The 20,928-nt window shown below is 36.0% G+C and overlaps 1 protein-coding gene across 1 annotated transcript in view; it reads left to right on the top strand.

The window, feature by feature from the left end:
* The window catches only part of LOC136032036 (UPAR/Ly6 domain-containing protein crok-like), a 29,678-nt gene extending 13,764 nt beyond the window's left edge, over nucleotides 1-15,914 (top strand). The window contains exon 3 of the mRNA XM_065712125.1: nucleotides 15,710-15,914. Within this exon, the coding sequence (XP_065568197.1) occupies nucleotides 15,710-15,906 (197 nt within the window). The 3' untranslated portion in view covers nucleotides 15,907-15,914. The remainder of the gene's footprint in view (nucleotides 1-15,709) is intronic.
* The last annotated feature ends 5,014 nt before the right edge of the window (nucleotides 15,915-20,928 follow it).

Raw genomic sequence — 20,928 nt, 5'->3', positions numbered from 1 at the left:
ACACAACAAAAGAATAAAAACAAAAGCAATACGAAACCAGAAGAACAGAACAACAAGAATAATGCAAGAAGAGATAAGAAAAACTAGAAACAACATTTTTTAAAAAGAAAAAAAATTTCGAACTAAATGTATTCAAGCTACTCCAACGAATCCAGGTAATAAGAGTCCAACCTAATACAGGTTAGATTTTAATTACTTTTTAGACATCTTCTCTTCTTCACTTTATAAGTCACAATCCCTTGTTTTATTGTTAGACATTTCTGTTCTTTTCTGGTTTTTATCGCATTGAATATGCCTTGTTTGACGCGTATTTCTTATTTAAAAAATAGAGTTCTTTTTTTAACTTTTGCTTATCCTTTGTCGGTGGCCGGCGTTAAACCTCCTGGAAAATACCCCATCTCCCACAGAAAATAACCCTGCGGAAAATACCCCCCCCCCCAGAAAACAGCCCTTCACGGATCTCCCCCGAAAAATTCCACCCACACGCAAAGGACTAGAACTCTCAATTTCTGATCCAATGAGAACACTCCGAAGTTTCTGCAACCTTAAGGTAGAGGTGTGGGTGAGGAAGAGACAGTTCTCCTCCTGTACGGAATAGATTCTGTTCATTTTCGGGTTTAGTGTTATTCTTTACTTTCATAATAACAGCGTTGACCAGAAATATTCCCAGAAATCGTAAGGGAGTAGATATCAATTTCACATTTTTTATACGTTTTTTAAAGTTTCTTTTGTTTCTTTCCCCTTCCCCTAAAAAATCTTCGCTGGAAAACATCCTTTTGCGACCTTTTTTCTTAGAAACTTTTCCACCGAAAAGGGGATTATCTGCATGATTTTTAAAACAATCAGAAATCGAAGTCTTAAAGTGCTCTAAGAAAAATTTTCACCCCAGATCATCCGTAAGAAGTTTTCTGGGTGGAATTTTTAGCTAGAGTGGAATTGTCTTGGGGGAATATCCTCAGAAACAGGGGAGGGAATTCTTATGCGAAAAAAAATTTCCATAGTGGAATTTTTCCGTGGGTCAGTAACAGTGGCGCCATTTCAGAAAACCTTAGGGGGGGCCAAAAATCGATTTTGGGCCCCCATCCAGCCTTAAAAATTTTAAAATTTTCGAACATGCCTTTAGGTACCGTACTACCTTTGGGGTTCGCATTTTGCAGCTTATTTAGGGACCAAAAACAGTACCAAAATAGAACATTTACTATATAAATCAGAAACTTACGTACAGTTACTTCAGCAATGGATATCTCCTTTGCTTCATTTTTGCGAAGTCGTCGACAAGCTTCTCAAAATTGAGCTCCTTCACTGCAGCTTTCTCAGAGAATATAAGCAGCAAATGCGAAAGTCGCTCGTTTTCCATCGTTGTCCGGAGGTAGTCCTTCACAAACGTCAACACAGAGAAAAAACGTTCATTTGAGCACGTTGTGAGCAGGAGTGTGAGGACTACCCTGACGACCTTAAGAAGCTCAGAATAAGCTTCTTTCAATCCTCCGAGGAGTTCGAAGACATCTAAAGCGTTTGCCGGTTTCTGTGGAAGCTGCGACACAAATGCACGAGCTATTAAAGCTTGACACTTCAGCTGCATAGTATCGATTCCCGCCTGATCGAAGTATGTCGCGATCACAAGAAGTAAATCTGAGTCCATAAAATCTTTGGATTTGGGGTTAAGGCAACGTGTGGCTTCTAGCACTGGCAGCTGGACAGAAAAACGCTCTTCAAACTCATTTAACACTCTGTCCAAAACCTCGTAGAACTCTCTCCGCATTTTGCCATTTTGTTTAAATATATTTACATTTTGTTTAACAGCCATTTTGTTTAATATATTTGAAAAATCTAATAAATATGTCTTTAAATATGTCTTAATTGTCCAAAGTCTCTGGGGGAAGGTGTTCAATTTGTGGACTTTGCCCTTTTATATAAATAGTATAGGTAATTGCGAAGTATACAGACGTTTTCAGTTTTTTCTGGTGGGGGGGGGCAGCTCGAGCAGAGGAGGTTATGTAGGAGGATCTTTCCATGGAGAAACTTTTCATAGGGGAGCTGAATTTTCGATCAAGGGGGCACTGGATTTCCAAGCATTATTAAAAAAAGAATAAGAAATTAAATGAAAAAAAAGTTTCTTCAACTCAAAGTAAGGAGCAGGATTGAAACTTAAAAGGAAAAGAAATTATTACATATGAGAAGGTTCACCCTTTCGTCAATACCTCGCTCTTTACGCTAAAGTTTTTTTTTTTAGTACTTTCAAAAGAGATATTTATTCTAATCAAACGGCCTTTGAGATTCAGGAGTCATTCTTAAAGAATTGGAACCAAATTTGAACAGCGTAAAGAGCGAGTATTAACAAGGGGGTGATCCCCTTCATATACTTAAAAATTGCTATCCGTTTTGAGCTTTAATGTTTCTTCTTACATTCAGTTGAAAAAACATGTCTTTTTTATTTCATTCAATTAAGTCCAATGTGCTATTCAATTTTATGTTTTGTAAGTTTTTATAGGTTTTATAGGTTTCTGTGATACACTTCTTTATTTATTTTTTGTTTATGTAGGATTACCTTGCAAAGCTATCATTCCCTTGATTCTATATTTTAACCTAGAATCAATAAACACAAAATATGATGCACGAGTACTGCTGTCGGGTGATTAAACACTTTTTGAAGCAAGGTAAACTGAAGCTAGCCATAGTAATTCATGCGGACGAAAACTTATTAGGTTTGAAATTTCTTATCTTTGTCGCTTTTTGTTCTATCTTTCCTCTTCAAAAGAAGAAACTCAACAAGATTTGTCTGAGCAGTTCTTGGTAACGAGCTGTAAGTAAGGAGCGACCCGGCTCAATAGTAACCGAAACTCTAAAAAACGGAATTTGATACCAATAGATATGTCAAAAGAACTAAACTTTTATGCTGATTTTAAATACATTTTGTTAAGTTTAGTCTTACCCTTCAAAGGTTACAAGCCTGAGAAATGTGCCTGATTTTCAAAAAATGGCTGAAACACCCTTAGAACTCATATAATCATAATAAAATCATACCATCAGATTCAGCGTATTAAGAGAACCCTATTGTAGAGGCTTCACGCTCCTATCTGCAAAAATGTGGAATTTTGTACTTCATATTAGAAGAAAGATCACGGATGCGTGTTTATTTATTTTTTTTTTGCCCAGGGGTGATCATATCGAACCAGTGGGCCAAGACATCGGGAGAGGGCTTATTCTAACGGAAATTCAAAGTTCTAGTGCCCTTTTTAAGTTACCAAAAAAATTGGAGGGCAACTAGGCCCCCTCCCACGCCATTTTTCCCCAAATTCCCCTGACCAAAAATCTGAGATAGCTATTTTGTTCAACATCGTTGAAAGGCCTAATAATAATGTCTTTGGAGATAACATGAAACCCAGAGCTCTTGGGAAAAGGTCTTCAAGTTAAAAAATGTGGCCATTGTTTACATATAGTATTTCTTATTCGGAAGCATGCATACATTTCTAGGGTGGGAAGGGGAGGACGATTTTTTTGGCTGGGGGACTTAGCTCGGGGAGAATTTTCCATGGAAAATGAATTTTCTAGGGGATGAACTTTTCAGGGGAAATTGTGTACTGGAAAAATTTTCCAGAATTCCTATACAAAATTTCTTTATATATCTTGCTTTCCATTTACTGGCTCAATTTCACGCTTGGAAGTGTTAAGGGTAATTGTCCCAGTAAATTTTAACCAGGATTGTATTGTTCAGAGGATGTTTCCAAGGGGGATTTCTCCGTGGAGGTGAAGCCAGATTTCCTGGCTTTATTTAAAAAATGATCAGAAATTAAATAGAAAAACACTCGTAACAAGTGCCATATGAGCTCGTAGCTCTTGTTCTGGTTCGTTCAGTGAGATTGGTCGACGAAACAAAATTTAAAATGTGGTAGATTTACTTACAGTCGGTTTGAAAAACGAAGCCAATCGTCGTTGCATCTTTATTTCTTCTTCTTTCCTTTGGGCTTTTATTTTCCTTTTTTTGCACCACTCGCACCGGATGAACTCATGTTTCAATAATCCGATTTGAACTTGAACACAACTCAACACTGTTTCACGGTTCTTTATTTGATGAAGGGTAATGAGAAACTAAATACAAAACTGGAATGACACCCTGGTCTGGATACCCTCTTTTCCAGATGTTAGCCTACACATAAATGTGCCGACTGACGGGATTCATTAATCACTGGAGAGACTTCAATGTCACAGAAGTACTCAGAGCCCAGAAAGGACTTTACAAACCCCTGCCAAAAGGGTGACCATAAATTAATTAGGGAGAACGACAAAAACAGGATACTTTCTTGAAATGCAATAATCGTCGAGTATCTTGAATTTGCTATTTAGTAATAATTCACAGTAGAAATACGGTAAAAAAAAGAGAAAAAAGTAGAACAAGGACGGATAAACAAAGAATTACGTGGTTGAAATTGGGCCCCTCCAGAAATCAGGGAGGGGGCATGGCCCCCCCTGCCCCCCCCCCAAATGGCGCCACTGGTCAGTAATCAAATAACAAAAAGTTTCTTCAACTGGAGGTAAGGAGCAGCATCTAACCTTATACGGACAGAAATTATTACGTATATACATGGGGTTTCCCCCTCCTCAAGAACTTGCTCTTTACGCTAAAGCTTTGATTTCTTGTCCCAATCCCTTAAGGACGACTCCTGAAACACAATTGACATTTTTATTGTAATTTGCAATCAACTGTTACGAAAGAGTGTAGACGGAGAAAAGGGATGATGCATGAAACCACTCGAAGAAACTAGATTTTCTGGCATGATCTGATTAACGAACAGAAATTAAAATTTTTAAAAAATACGTTTTTTCTACTTAAAGCACAAAGCAACATTGAAAAAAGGACGAAAATTGGTCTTTATGATGTTGGGGCTGCACCCACCTAAATCCCTTGCTCATTAAACTACCGTCTTTATTGCTTTGACAAAGCTATTAAACGGCCTTAATGTTAATGAAGCCTTTATTAAAGAATTGGGAAATAAGTCGAACTTTACTGTAAAGAAAGAGGGGCTTAAGAAATGGAAACGTCCTCATATACAGAAAAAGTTTGTTTATTTCAAGTTTTAATGTAGGTTCTTACTCATAATTATAAATCTTGTTTTTTCTATTTAATTTCATAAAAGGGCTACGGCTACTGTATTGAAATAAACGACGCATCATTCTGACAGGATTCTGAGTAATGGATAATTCTTCTGGGCTTGGGCTGTTTTGGTGGGCGTTTTCAGACTGATAAATCTCTTCCTAGCTTATTTATCCTCTATGTGTTGCATCCCCGTAGCCGCATAATATATGTAGGCATGAATATATAATGAGTCAGAGGTAATAGTTTGAGACTGTCTGTGCAGGATTTTGACTCTTTTTGATAAAAGAGCATCGTCAAGTGCTGAAAACCATGACAACCATATGACAAAGAATGGGCCCAGGATTACACAAAGCCTCCATTCATACTGGAGGTCCCAGGGACTTCTTGGTGTCTTGTTCTAAGCCGGCTTTAGCGCTTCAGCCAAAACCTCGGCAATTTTATCCATGGCACCCACTTCACACTTCCTTAGTTCATATTTTAATGCTTTCTAAACTTTCTTTACATTCCTTTTGTTTTCATAGGATCCATCACTAATATAATTCTTGTGCAAGCCCTTTTTCCTCTCTATTAAATATAAGGCTTTTTCACTAATATTACTAGCTGCAGTCTTAATTTTCTTTCCTAAGACACTAATAGCAACTTCACAAATTGTTTTTATAAAATCCTTCCGTTTATCTTCCACCTTGCCAAATTTTAAACTCTCCAAATTACTATTAAAGTGTTCCAGAAAAGTTTCTCTCAAATTCTCATCCTGTAGTCTACTAACATCATAACCTCCCGGGAGGTAGTTACCCTTCTTAAATTTCAGCTTAAAATTAACCCTAGTCACTACCAGATGTTGATATTCACTTTTAACATCAATAACATCGCTCCTTTATACCCTAGTATCTTGTATTGATCCTGCCAGTCTTTGGTTTATAATAACGTAATCAATAAGGTTTGTTGTCTTACCATCACGTGAACAGCATGTTAACTTATGGGACATTTAATAATCAAACACCTTATTGGTTATAACTAGATTTGTTTACCTACCAAATTGCAACAGTCTGTGGCCATTGCTATTTTCTTTTCCTACGCCAAATTTACCTTGGATAGGATGCCGTCTATCCTAATAAAATCTGAATAAAACACTATATTTTCACCTGGGACCCTGTGTATTTACTCCTGTAACTGTAAGTAAAATAAAAAATTATAAGGTTTCATGTACTGAGAGTGTGCTAAATAAGTTTTATAAATGCGGCAGCTCTTAGGATAGAAATAAGTTACTGAAGATTATGAATATGATTTTTGAAAAAGGGAAAGTACCTAACAATTTAAAAAAAACCTTAATTAAACCACTATATAAGAAAGGTGATAAGAGTGAGTGTGGCAATTATCGAGGCATTACTTTGGTCTCTATAGGCAGCAAATTACTTAGTAATATGATACTTTTTAGACTGACAGATGCTATAAAAGAAGAACAGTGCAGTTTTCGAAAAGGTAGGGGATGTGTCCACCGAATTTTCGCTCTTAGGTTAATAATTGAGTAGTGACTGAGTTATCAAAATCTTTAGTCCTCAGTTTTATAGATTATGAGAAATAGTTCGATTCTATTGATAGAAGAGCTTCATTAAAGGTTTTATCCTTGTATGGTATTCCCCTTTATATGGATCGCTTTGATAGATTTGTCGTAAGAAGCACACAAAAGGCAATGGGAGACCATGGAATCCAATGGAGTGGAAACTTTTTCTGGACTTAGATTATGCTGATGATTTAAGTATCCTGGGATCAAAGTGTGAGCAAAATGAGTAAACTTTTAGAGTTTTGCGAGTTCAGGTTGATTGAATTGGTTTGAAAATAAATGTTAAGAAGACTAAGTCACTAAGGCTAGGAATAAGTGAAGATGAAACGGTGACGTTGAGCAACGAAAAAATTGATCAGATGGACAACTTCACTTATCTTGGAAGTGTTATTAGTAAAGACGGTGTGAGGAAGATAGGCTTTCAAACCAATATTATAATATTGAAAGTTAGAGATAACAGAGGTCAAATATGGCTCGAAATCATGGGCGCTCCGAAAAGTAGATGAAGATTTGCTAGATGTTTTCCAGAGAAATTACCTTCGAACTGTTCTGAGTACCCAGCTGACTGACCGCATTTCAAACAGTTGGCTGTACGAAAAGTGTGGTTCAATCCCGTTTTCTCGGGCCTAGAAAGGTTGAGATGGACAGGGCACGTTCTGCGGATGAAAGAAGACAGATTAACAAAGATTTTCGTTTTTGGCCAATCGTTTAGGGCTAAACGGAAAGCAGATCGTCCGCGGTTGGGGCCGGAGGATGTCATAAAGAAAGAGTGAAAGCAAGTGGGAGGTTCCTCGGAGGGCATACAGATGGAGACTTTGATTAGATTGGGATAGAGGAGGAGCGTGCGTAGCTGTATTGGCCTCAGAAGGTTTGCGGTGAGTTGTTAGTTGTAGCATTGAGTATTATAGATATTTTAATAACAACACTAAATTATTGAAAACATCAGTATCAGCCCGGCAGTATTACGATTTCTGCCAATTTTGGTGGCTATTTTCTGCGTGTTTTGATTTCTGGGAAATATTTTCCAGGGAAGGGGGCATTTCTGGAGTGATCAAAAACCGATTAGAGATTAAAGTCTTATTCATATGAAAGAATGCTAAGGAAAATTTTTCAGGCTGAATCATCCGCAAGCAATTCTCAGCGAGGATGGAACTATTTGGAGGGAATTTTACGGGGGGAGGTATAAATATATATATATTTTCTTTGCCAGAAAAAAGAACACGGATGTATGTTTTTTTTTTTTTTTCAAGGGTGATAGTATCACACCAATTGTCCAAGAACATCGGGAGAAGATATTGGAAAAGAGAACATCGAGAGAATGACTATAAGGATTGGAGGGTAGCTAGCCCCCGTCCCACGCCTATTTTTTAATTAAAGTCGTCCGATCGAAAACCCAGTTGTCCACTAATTTTTTTAAAGAAAAAAAATGACTCGGCTTAATAGTAACCGAACTCTAAAAATAGAATTTTGAAAACAATAGATGCATCAAAAGGGTGAAAACATCCTCCAAACTTGAAGCAATCTTAATGGGTGACGCCATTAATGTATTTTCCAATCTTAATGGCGTATTGGCTTAATGGAAATCTTTAGGCTGTTTGGTATCGTGTGTTTTTAATTTATGTTTTGCTGATTTTCACCCACTTCCTCCTTTTCTAACATGTTTCCATTGAAAAATGCTCTTTTTCTGATACTTAATTGGAAAAAAACAATGATAAATCCCTCCTAGATTTTGAAAAATGAATTTCGCCCACTCGCTAATTCTGGTGAACTAGCTAATTTTTTCATCGGTCAATTGATTGAATGATGACGTTTGGTCCGCTGATTTTTAATTAAAATCCAGTTGTAATCAAGCCATGGCTAATTGGAGAAAAACCGAAGACATATAGTCTTAAGTGAGAGATAAAGCAAATTTTCTCAGGCTCGTAACTTTTGATTAGTAAAACTAATTTTGATGAAACTTATATATTTAAAATCAGCATTAAAGTTTGATTCTTTTGATGTAAATATTGGTATCAAAATTCCGTTTTTTAGAGTTTCGATTAAATTGGGCCAGGTCGCTCCTTACTACAGTTCGTTACCACGAACTGTTTGACCGAGGTGGCATAAGCCTTTTTCAGAACTATTTAAAAATGATATCATTTCACTTGTTGATAGATAGTCTATCATCCATCCATTCTAGGGCAGAACTAAGGTAGATAGCCATAGAATTAAGGGATGATCGTCATTTTTGGGTTGACTCATGACAGACAATGTCCACTGGACTTGACTTGTATGCAACACGGAAAATTTGCTTGGAGACACAGACTGAATTCGCTTGGACTCACAGGTTAACAAGTAACCTAAGCCTAATTCTCTTGCCCCCAGAGCTTACTTACCTCTCATACAAAAAAGATAAATATTACTCTGTTCCAAACAGTTCATGGTAGAACTCTAAGTTAGGTAAGACGCGGCTCATTAGTAGCCAGAATTTTGAAAACAGAGTTTTGATAACAATAGATCCATTAAAAGAGTTGAATTCATATGCTGATTCAAAATATACAAAGTCATCAAGTTTAATGTAACCCATCAAGTTACGAGCCTGAGAAAATTTGCCCACTTTCCAAAAAAGCGGGAAACTACCCCCAAAAAATCAGGCAATCTCAATAAAACTTGCAACATCAGATTCATCGAATCAGAAAACCCTTGTAGAGAGTCCCACTCCTATATTCAAAAATTTAGAATTTGCATTTTTGGACAGAATAAATATCATAGATTAGCTATGGTCAGAAGCCCGAGAAAATTGTGTACCTTATTTGCATAATTTACGTAACATTCTACCGTTGCATCGCTGATTAAAGCTACGTTGACAAGCGAACCTCTGTTTCAATGTATTCCCCTGAGAATTGTTAGTGCTTTTGAGTAATAAAGCAAAAGATAGCAGTTTTTTCAACTGAAAGTAACGATCAGCATTAAAACTTAAACGAACAAAAATTATTACAATATGGGGAAGTCAACTTCTCGTGAATATTTCTCTCTTCAAGCTAACGTTATTTTGAATGTTCAAAAAGCTTTGTTATTCTAATTTAACGAACCTTGTGTTTCACTTTTTGTTTGTAAAGGATTGGAATACAAAGTCATACTTTAAGGTAAAGAGCGAAGTATTTAAGAAGGGGTATCTCCCGCATCCTATTAATGTTTAAGTTTAAAATGACTGATGAACTTACAATGGCAAAAGCATATGAAGATGCTCAAAGAGTCTATGCCAAAAAACTTGCTGCTGATAGAGAAAGTCAGAAAAGAAAGCGTGCCGAGGAATCAAAAGAACAGCAAGGAAACAGGCTTGAGGCTGATAGAGAAAGAAAGAACAGAAAGCGTGCCGAGGAATCAAAAGAACAGCAAGGAAACAGGCTTGAGGCTGATAGAGAAATAAAGAACAGAAAGCGTGCCAAGGAACTACCAGAGCAACGCGAAAGCAGACTTGCTGCTAAAAGAGAAAGTGAAAAAAGAAGGCGTGCCGAGGAATCACAAGAACAGCAAGAAATCAGGCTTGCTGCTGATAGAGAAAGTAAGAAAAGAAAGCCTGCCGAGGAATCAGAGCAACCTGAAAGTTATCGCCTGGCATTCAGGTACAGCCCAGTCGATGATTATAGCTTGAGTAGATGTGTTCAAATCGGGACAATGTCTAAAATTTGTCCCTATTGCAAGGCCTTGAAATTCAATGGTGAAACAATGGGAATGTGTTGCGCCTCAGGAAAAGTTAAACTTCCTCTATTGGCTGCACCACCAGAGCCATTGAAGACTTTCCTTACTGTAACTACGTCAGAATCTAAGCGTTTTTTGTCAAAAATCAGAAAATACAACTCATGTTTCCAAATGACGTCGTTTGGAGCCCAAATCGAATATCCAAATCAATGTCTGTCTACTTTCAAAGTAAAAGGGCAAATTTATCATAGAACAGGGTCCCTTCTACCATTCTCAGGCGAGAATCATAAATTTTTACAATTGTACTTCATCAGTGATAGAAATTCTGAATTGAATGCACGTTGCGAAATTTCTCCCAACGTTGAAAGGACAATCGTTTCCCAATTGCAACATCTTTTCCACGAAAATAATAATTTAGTGCGTCTGTTCAAAACAGCCATCGATTTGATGCCTACTGATACACATAAAATTGTTACTTCCGCTGACAAAACGCCTCCTGGCCAACATGTGCGTAGATACAATGCTCCAACTATCGACGAAGTGGCAATCGTTATGGTCGATGATCAGTTTTTACCTCCAGATATTATTCTTCATAAGCGGAACGCTCAGTTGTTAAGAATTGCTGAAACTCATCGATGCTACGATGCCCTACAATATCCTATCACTTTTTGGGATGGAGCCGACGGCTATCACTTTAATATTAAATTGATGAATCCAGCCACTAACAAAGAAATGAATAAGAAATGCAGTGCAATGCATTATTATTCCTATAGACTAATGATTCGGCAGGATGAAGAAAATTATATTTTAAAATGCCGTGGATTGTTTCACCAATTTGTCGTTGATATGTATGCTAAAATTGAATCAGAACGTTTGCTATATATCCGCCTGAATCAGACCAAGCTCCGCTCTGAACAATACATTCATTTGCGAGATGCAGTTATAAATGACGGTAATACCACAAACGTTGGAAGATTAACAATTTTACCTTCGTCATATGCTGGCAGTCCCCGCCATATGCATGAATATGCTCAAGATGCTATTGCGTATGTTCGTCTCCATGGTCGTCCAGATTTATTTATTACATTTACATGTAATCAATCTTGGGACGAGATACTGCAGCTTTTACTTCAAGGACAATCGGCGGTTCATAGGCATGACATTACGGCCCGTGTCTTCCGGCAAAAGTTGAAATCACTGATAAACTACATAGTAAAACTTGAAGTGTTTGGGTCAGTGCGATGCTGGATGTACTCAGTGGAATGGCAAAAACGAGGTTTGCCACACGCACATATACTAATCTGGCTACATAAAAAAATTACTTCGAACGAAATTGATGATGTGATTTCCGCTGAAATACCTGATAAAAATGTCGATAAGGGGATACATGATATTATTGTAAAAAATATGATACATGGACCTTGCGGTGCACTGAACAAAAATTCACCATGCATGGCCAAAGGAAGGTGCACAAAGCAATATCCTCGACTTTTAGTATCAAACACAATTACTGGCAATGATGATTACCCACAATATAGAAGAAGATCCACTGAAGATGGCAGTAAAACAGCAATAATAAAGAAGCGTAACGGTACCACCATCGAAGTAGATAACCAGTGGGTTGTTCCATATTCCCCATTATCAAAAACATTTAATACACACATAAACGTTGAATACTGTAACTCCGTAAAGGCAATCAAATACATATGTAAATACGTCAACAAAGGCAGTGACATGGCAGTTTTTGGCTTGCAGCCGGAAATCAAAGATTTCGACGAAATCGTACAATATCAGGCTGGAAGATACGTAAGCAGTAATGAAGCTGTTTGGCGAATTCTTTCATTTCCGATACATGAACGTAGTCCAGCTGTTGTTCACTTAGCGGTACATTTACAGAATGGTCAACGTGTTTATTTCACGGAAACCAACGTACAACAAAGAGCCCTGAATCCACCGGATACAACATTAACAGCTTTTTTTGGCTTTGCAAAAATGATTCTTTTGCAAAAAAACTGCTGTATACTGAAGTACCTTCGTATTACACGTGGAATACTAAAAATAAAGTATTTGAACGTCGAAAACAGGGTAAGTCAGTCGACGGCCAACCTACCATCTTCAAAGATACCACGATAGGAAGACTCTACACCGTTCACCCCAATCAACATGAATTCTTCTTTCTACGCCTGCTTTTGGTGAATGTACCCGCTCCGACATCCTTTGAGTATTTGAGAACTGTAAACGGTACTATACATGACACTTACCGTAGTGCATGCCAAGCTCTGAATTTATTGGATAATGACCAACACTGGGATAACTGCATCAATGACGCGTGCGAAACGTCAACCCCAAGTCAAATTCGTGCATTGTTTGGCATCATTTTAACAACTTGCTCTCCATCAGCTCCTACAGAGTTATGGGAAAAATATAAGTAAAAAATGTCCGAAGATATACTCCATCGAAGACAGTTAGAGACGTCAGATATGACTTTTGATTTTACATCAGAAATTTATAACTATGCTTTAGTTATTATAGTAGATTTGTGCGTACGTAAGGCAAACAAACCTCTTCAGGATTTGGGAATGCCTTCACCTAATGGTATCGCTGCTGTTTCGACATGTGTAGAATTGGATCGTGAACAAAGTTACAGTACGAGTGATCTATTGTCGTAAATACAAAATAACATTTCCAAGTTAACGTCGGAACAAAAAGACATTTATGATACGATAATGCATTGTGTCGATAACAACGTTGGAGAAATTTTCTTTTTGGATGCGCCAGGAGGTACTGGTAAAATGTTTGTGATAAAACTGATTCTGGCATCAATTCGATCAAAAAATGATATAGCGTTGGCAATTGCGTCGTCCGGAATAGCCGCAACATTGCTGGCTGGTGGAAGAACTGCTCATTCCGCTTTGAAATTGCCTCTGAATTTGCATTCTACAGAAACTCCCACGTGCAATATTTCCAAATCATCTGGGATGGGTAAAGTATTGCAGCAATGCAAACTTATTATTTGGGATGAGTACACAATGGCACACAAAAATCGCTCGAGGCTCTGGATCAATGCTTGAAAGATTTGAGAGGGAAGTCGAAACCCTTTGGCAGCACATTAATATTGCTTGCGGGAGATTTCAGGCAAACATTACCTATAATACCTAGATCAACTCCTGCAGACGAAATGAATGCTTGCCTGAAAAATTCTAATTTATGGGCACACGTAAAAATATTAAAATTAACTACAAATATGCGTGTCCGATTGCAAAACGATGACTCTGGTCAAACATTTTCAGATCAATTGCTGGCAATTGGAAACGAAAAGCTCCCAGTAGACTCAATTTCAGGACGTATACAACTACCTGCTGATTTCTGTAATTTAGTGACGTCCAAAAATGAATTGACTGAAAAAGTATTTCCGAATATTCTAAAAAATTATAAAAATAATAAATGGCTAAGTGAAAGAGCGATTCTCGCACCCAAAAATATAGACGTCCACGAAATCAACAATATTGTTTTAACCAAGATTCGAGACCAGGCAGTCCTTTACAAGTCAGTCGACACAGTTTTGGAATCAAATGAAGCGGTTAATTATCCATCTGAATTTTTAAATTCCATAGATCTTTCAGGGTTTCCACCACACGTGCTACAACTAAAAATAGGCGTACCAATAATACTTTTAAGAAATATCAACCCACCAAAGCTTTGCAATGGCACGCGACTTGCCGTAAAAAAAACAATGGAAAACCGAATAGGGGCCATAATCTTGACAGGGCCTTTTAAGGGTGAGGCTGTTCTTATTCCTCGCATTCCCATGATTCCAACGGATCTGCCTTTTCAATTTAAAAGATTGCAATTGCCAATTCGATTAGCATTTGCAATCACCATTAACAAAGCTCAAGGTCAATCATTAGAAAAATGTGGTATAGATCTCAATACTGATTGTTTTTCCCATGAACAACTGTACGTTGCATGTTCGAGGGTCGGTAAACCTGACAATCTATTTATATGCAGCGACAATTGGACAGCGAAGAATGTTGTATATTCGCAAGTTTTACGCAGTTAATTTGTATTGTATCTATCTATCTATCTATCTATATAAAAACGAGTTGTGTGTATGCATGTTTTTTTGTTTGTAAAAAGAGCGTTTGCATATGACGTCATTATTAGTACATACGGCTTTGTATATGCACAGACAATGGGAAAGCCTAGAATGTTTTATATTCGCAATTTTTACGTAGTTTGAAACACATATATAAATCTATCTATATTCACAGGTGGGATACAGGGACACAACTACAATGGCGCGTAACTAATATGGCGTGTAACGCCTTACGCGCGCGGGGGGGCTTGGGGGGGCGCGAAACACCCCACCAACTAGGTGTTGGGGTAGCGCGAAGCGCCACCCCAACAGCTAGTATATATATATATATATATATATATATATATATATATATATATATATATATATATATATATATATATATATATATATATATATATATATATATATATATATATATATATATATATATTCCAAGTTTCTGCATATGGGAGCTTGAAACCTCTACAGTAGGGTTCTCTATGACTGTATGTGATGGCGTGATTTTCATTAAGATGCATTGACTTTTCAGGGATGTTTTTCCCCTTTTTCGAAAATCTTACTTACAGTTCGTTACTACAAGCTGTTTAATGAATAAATGGATGATTCATACTCTGAATTAGGTATTACTGTCGTAATTTTACTATCGTCAATAGTTGCCATACATTAACGACTTTTTTTACGCATTATATGGCATTATTGAAAAAAAAACAAGCTACGTACAAATGCTATAAGAAAATTTGATGATTGGAAAAAAATTGTTTTTAAAATTATAATAAAGCTTTACAAGCAAAGAAGCTGAAAGCATATTAGTATGTAAAAAAAAAGTTAAAAGCCTAAAATCAATCCGAAAAAGGTGACTAAGAAAATTATATTTAGTTGCAGTATTAACAGATGATACAAATAGACTAAGAATACTAATATACTTTTGGATTCAGCATAAACTTTGCACTACAAAAATAACTATCTTTTAAGTGTATTTTTCTGAGAAAAAAAAAAACATAACATCGAAAGGATGTTAAACAAATAAATTTCAACTAATCACTTCCCAACTAAAATTTGACTAAATTTCACTAAAATAAAAACATCATGAGAAGCACATCAGGATATTTCTAAATTTAGAGGACGGATGAAGGTTTTTGAGGGACATAGTTGAATATCACATTTAATTAACTGCACCTAGATTTTAATTTGATTTGCCTAATCTAGCAAAAAAACACTGAGGTAATCTTCTTATATGGCATTAAAACCAACTTATAGTTTTATTTCTTTGTAGTCGGAGGAATAGATCGTATAATTCGAACCTGTGGCTGGCTTGAAGACGAAGGAATGGAAGATTGTTTCAGAAAATCAACTCCTGGTGTAAAGTACAACTACTGCATTTGCAGAACAGACGCTTGTAACTCTGTCGGTGTAAATGCATTATTCCCCTCCCTCCTTGTACTTACCATAGTAATTAAAATGCTGAATTAGTCTGAAAATGTTAGTCTAAAATAGTGTACCAAACTAGTTTTAAATGATAAATGACCGCTAATCAGTAGCGATATGGCATTGATAGTCAATATAGACATTCCAAAAGTCTTTCAAGAAATACTTAGCAAAGAACTTGGAAATTTTGCATAAGGCTTCCAACCTTGCTCTTGGAAAACCACTACTCTAAATATTTCCACTGCCAAAATATTCTAAATAACTAAATTAATATGTCTAACTTCAGAAACATTCTACAGATAAACTCCTAAATCCATATTAGTTCATGTTTAATCAAATCTAATTTTGCCAATCTAAATTTCTTGTTTTAATATAATTAAAAATGCATCGATAAACTTGCTTTAAAAATACCATAGTAGCTACAAGTTGTTTGATTTTTTAGTTAAAATTTTCAAGTACAATTTTCTAGGCATAGGGATTTTATAACCCATTTGATAAATTCACTGATCCCAGTTTATTAAATCCACTTAACCAAAATAATATCATTGCTGTCCAATCAGTCAAATAATAGTCATGACATTACAAAAGTTTCACATAAGTTTCATCACAGGTTTATCATGTGAACAGCATTTCTGCTGGAATGATACTTTTAGACACAATACATTTTATCTATGACGCACTCGAGTCCATATTTTTTTTAAATATGAGCTCGAGTACGATTTTAAGGAGAAGATAAGTTTCTACATCTGCCTAAACAAATAAATAACGGTTAAATTTAGACTTAGCATTAGTTCTTTTGAAATACTTTTTAGAAAAGAACTGTTGGAAACCATTGCCAAGAGCATGTTACTTAGACATACATTGTGCATATCAATAGAGTATTCATCGGCCTCCATTACAATTTTAATAGCCAATAAAGATACTCTTTAAAAAATACTTGTTAATCATTTTCAGTATATTAGAGATCCATTGTTGATAATTATAAATCTTTGAATGTGTTTCTATGATGTTATCAAACTTTTTGCAATTAGAAAACTGTAGAATTTTGTAATAGACCTGAAGTGATTTGTTGAGATTTAACGTGAAGTACTGGTTCTTTATCAGTTCTTACAAAGAGGCAATAAAAGTTTCTTGTTTGTTTATTGCATCACGATAATTTTTTGGAAATTTGTCAATTTTCATTGTATTAGTAAAATTTATTTGTCAGGTAATTTCATACATTTACAAAACTTTATCTATATAATGCAAATAAAGCAAGGTTAGGCTGCAACTATGTTTTACAGTTGAAAAGGGTACAAAACAATGGTGCCTGGAAATACCACATGGAAATCTAAATAAGTGCTTAGGACCATACCCAGGTGGCGTGCGAAGAGGGAATAGCAGTATGTAAACAGGGTTAGCTATGGAAAAACTATTTTTCTTACGTAAACATAAAAATCCGAAATCTGATAAATTTTCTAATGAAAGAAGGAGAAATGGGGGGTAAGCCTAATACCCTGTCTAGAAAATACCCTTGATCAGAGCAAAGAATAACAAATGGAATAACTGCTGAAACATACCAGGAACACTGATATCAAATCACCTATTTATTATTAATTCAACGCGGTTAACTATATGTGAAAAGCAAATTTAAAAAACAAATTTTTTAACTGAAAGTAAGGAACAACATTAAAACTCAAAACAAACATAAATTATTCCGTATATGAAGGGTTGCCCCTTCTTAAATACCTTGCTCATTACGTTAAAGCTGTTAGCACATTTGAAAAAACTTGCATCTCTGATTAAACGGCTGTGCTTCACTAGCCATTCATAAGAAATTGGGAAAACAGTGAAACGTTAGCGTAAAGAGCAAGGTATTGAGGAGTGGGCAACTCCTCATATACGGAATGATTCATGTTCGTTTTGACTACTTTCACTTAATTTAATTTTTGTTCGTTTTTCAAATAATGCAGGTAAATCCGACTCTCCCTCCATTCTCCATTAACTATACCCCCCTCCTCACAAGAAATTCCTCCGTGAAAATTTTTATCAAATGTAAAGTACATCCCACTCGTCAAGTTTCCAACACACAGTTCCATTCTCACTGAAAATCCCCGAAAAATTTCTTGCGGACGATTTAGCCTGAAAAATTATCCTTAGCTTACTTTCATTTTAAAGACTTCAATTTCTAATCGGTTTCTCTATTACTTCAGAAATACCCGTGGAAACCTTCCATGGTATTTTTTTCCGGGAACCAAATCATGCGGAAAATAGCCCCCATACAGTCCCCCAGAACATTTCTACGTGTAAAATTGAGTCGGCAAAGAAAATATAAGAAAATTAAAAAGAGTTTCGTATGGAAATTCTGCTAAATTCACCCAGTGTAAAATTTTCACTGAAAAATTTGCCCCCCCCCCCCCGAAATTACTCTCCCCAAGGAAGATACTACCAATGGAAATAACCCCAAGTACAAAACCCATCCCCCCCCCCCCGAAGAATGTCTGTATTCTTCCCAATAACAAATACTATATGTAAACAATGGACAAATTTCATAACTTACAGGTATCTCTCTAAGGACTGTGGAAGGTCACTTTACCCTTAAAGACTTTTTTATTTGATCTTACAACTATACTGAACAAAATGGCTATCTCAAAATATTGATAAGAAAACTATGGGAAATAAATAGGTGTGGGAGGGGGGCCAGTTGCCCCAGTCTGTTTTGTCACTTAAAAAAGGACACTACAACTTTAGATTTAAGTTCGAATGCAGCTTCTCCCGGTCTTCTAGGACCATTATTTCAATACGATCCCCCCTGAAAAAAACAAACAAACAAAAAACATGCATCCATGGTCTGTCTTCCGGCAACAATAGCAAAATTCCACATTTTTTTATATAGGGGCTTGAAACTTCTGATTTTGCATAAATTATCACTGAACCGAGCCATTTGACGGAGGAAGCAAAGGAGAAACAAAATACCATTCCATCTATATTTACATTATATTATCACAGAATACATCAGCTACTGTTTTTCAAAAGGCGTTAAATTAGAAAATATAAATTCTAAAGGAGACCAAATCGACATGATAATTTGTGAAGTGTGGCTTGGATATTAATCATGACCAACTTTTGATTAACTACTAGTTAATTATTGCCACCTTATGAGAAAGTGAATTTGGTATCATAAGCTTTATTCTCCGAAAGTTTTTGTAACGAATATAGGAAAGACACCAGCTTTAATCCAAATTTTCTTGAAAACAAATTAGATAGTAAAAATAAAACAAATATCGCAGATCCAATATATTTAATTTAGGTCGTAGAGTGTGAGGCAGGTTTAACGCTGTTACGCAATAGTCAACAATGAGAGGCGTCGTTTCAGGATGGGGGGGGGGTAGTTGCCCCCTATGATTTGGAGAAAAACATATTATATAGCGTATGCCCCTTGACTATCCGGATATTGACCCCTTTTACCCCTCCAATAAAATGCTGGAACAACGCTTCTGTCAATAAGGATCAAGTGCGGCTCAGTGATAGAAGCCTTTAATAGCTAAAGCCTTTAATAAATTTCATCTCATACATATCAATTGATCTTGGCTAGCTTAAAAGTTATGGACATTTAAGAGCGCTTAAAAATTTCTCAAATAAATAACACGGACTTTTACAATGCGCAAATTTTCTCACGAAAATTACTCCTGATTAGTCACCTAATTTCAATACTGTTTTGAATAAATTACAGAATCAAATTCAATAAAACAGGATATTTTTTTTTATTTATACATGCTTTTTTTCAGCCAGAAACTTATAATTCTAATATAATTATGATTACATAAATCGATATAATTACGATTACACATTTGAGGAACCACAGGGCAATGAACACCTTCATTAAACAAAAACTTTTAAAATGCCAAGAGAAATACACATGATTAGTTTATTGTTGAGCAAGAAAATTTATAATGAAAGCTATTTATTTAAACCTCAACATATCCCTCTGTAGTCATTAAAAAAAGAAATCTGCCAAAAATCCTCCAAAATAATCTTTTAGCCCAGGCCCTAAAGTATCAAATTTTATTTTAAGAGTAGTAATGTAAACTGGTGAGCTTTCAGGGAAATCTGAACTTCTCGTGAGGGTATAGAGGGAGGCTTTGAATAAGTGGGGATGGAGGAGGAGTGTGCATGGCTGTGTTGACCTCAGGTGGTTTGGTGCCGCAATGAGTTGTTAGTAGTAGTAGTTAAAGGAATCCTCCTGTTGGATTTGTATTATCGTAAGTTTCCGAAGCTATAATACATGACATTATGATTCATGTACAGATTGATGGGTTTCATCAATCACACAATAATATGTTACATTTTTAGTCTTCAGACTTCGAGACTGATTCGTCTTCTGGGAAATAAAAATGTTGAGACCAATTCAGACAAAAGTGATACTGATGTATTGGCTCTGAAACCAAGGAAACCTCTTTCGTATGTTGGAAATTATCTAATATATTGAATCAAATGTTGGTATGTTAGGGAGATATGTGTGACTTGGATGAAATAGCTTTTTATTAACCATATGTGTAAATAAGTTTTATATAAAGTGACACATAATAAACAGGGTTGTTAGTCTTTACCCTAACAGCAATATTAATTGCTGCGTAAATTGTGACTTCTGGGAGGGGGGCGTAAAGAGGGTGGTTTAAATAAATTGAAATATACAAGGAGCGTGCGTAGTTGTGTTGTTCACCTCAGGTCTCAGGTGGCTTAGTGTTGGAGTATACATATACGTATATACGTATATACGAAAATACATATATATATATATACCTTTCGTGTATACTATACGCCTACTTTGTCTCTAAATAAAAGTTTTTGATTGTTTGAAATAATAACTTTGTACAACTTTATTTATGAGCTTTACCGTTTAATTTCCTTTTGCATTACATGGGAACAGGGTACAAAACTAGATAGTGAGTTGAGCTAAAATATGTCCCAAAATTGTTTTTCGCTGTTCTTGAGTCAGATTTCTAGAGCCTGGTATTGCAATGTCCAGTGATAAAGAGTAAAAAAAAGGTAAACTGAATTAGAAAAATAGTACTAAGAGACACACAA

The sequence above is a fragment of the Artemia franciscana genome, chromosome 10, assembly GCF_032884065.1.
Source record: "Artemia franciscana chromosome 10, ASM3288406v1, whole genome shotgun sequence".
Taxonomy (NCBI): domain Eukaryota; kingdom Metazoa; phylum Arthropoda; class Branchiopoda; order Anostraca; family Artemiidae; genus Artemia; species Artemia franciscana.
Note: the sequence above shows the minus strand (reverse complement) of the source record. Positions and strands in the feature narration are given on the sequence as shown.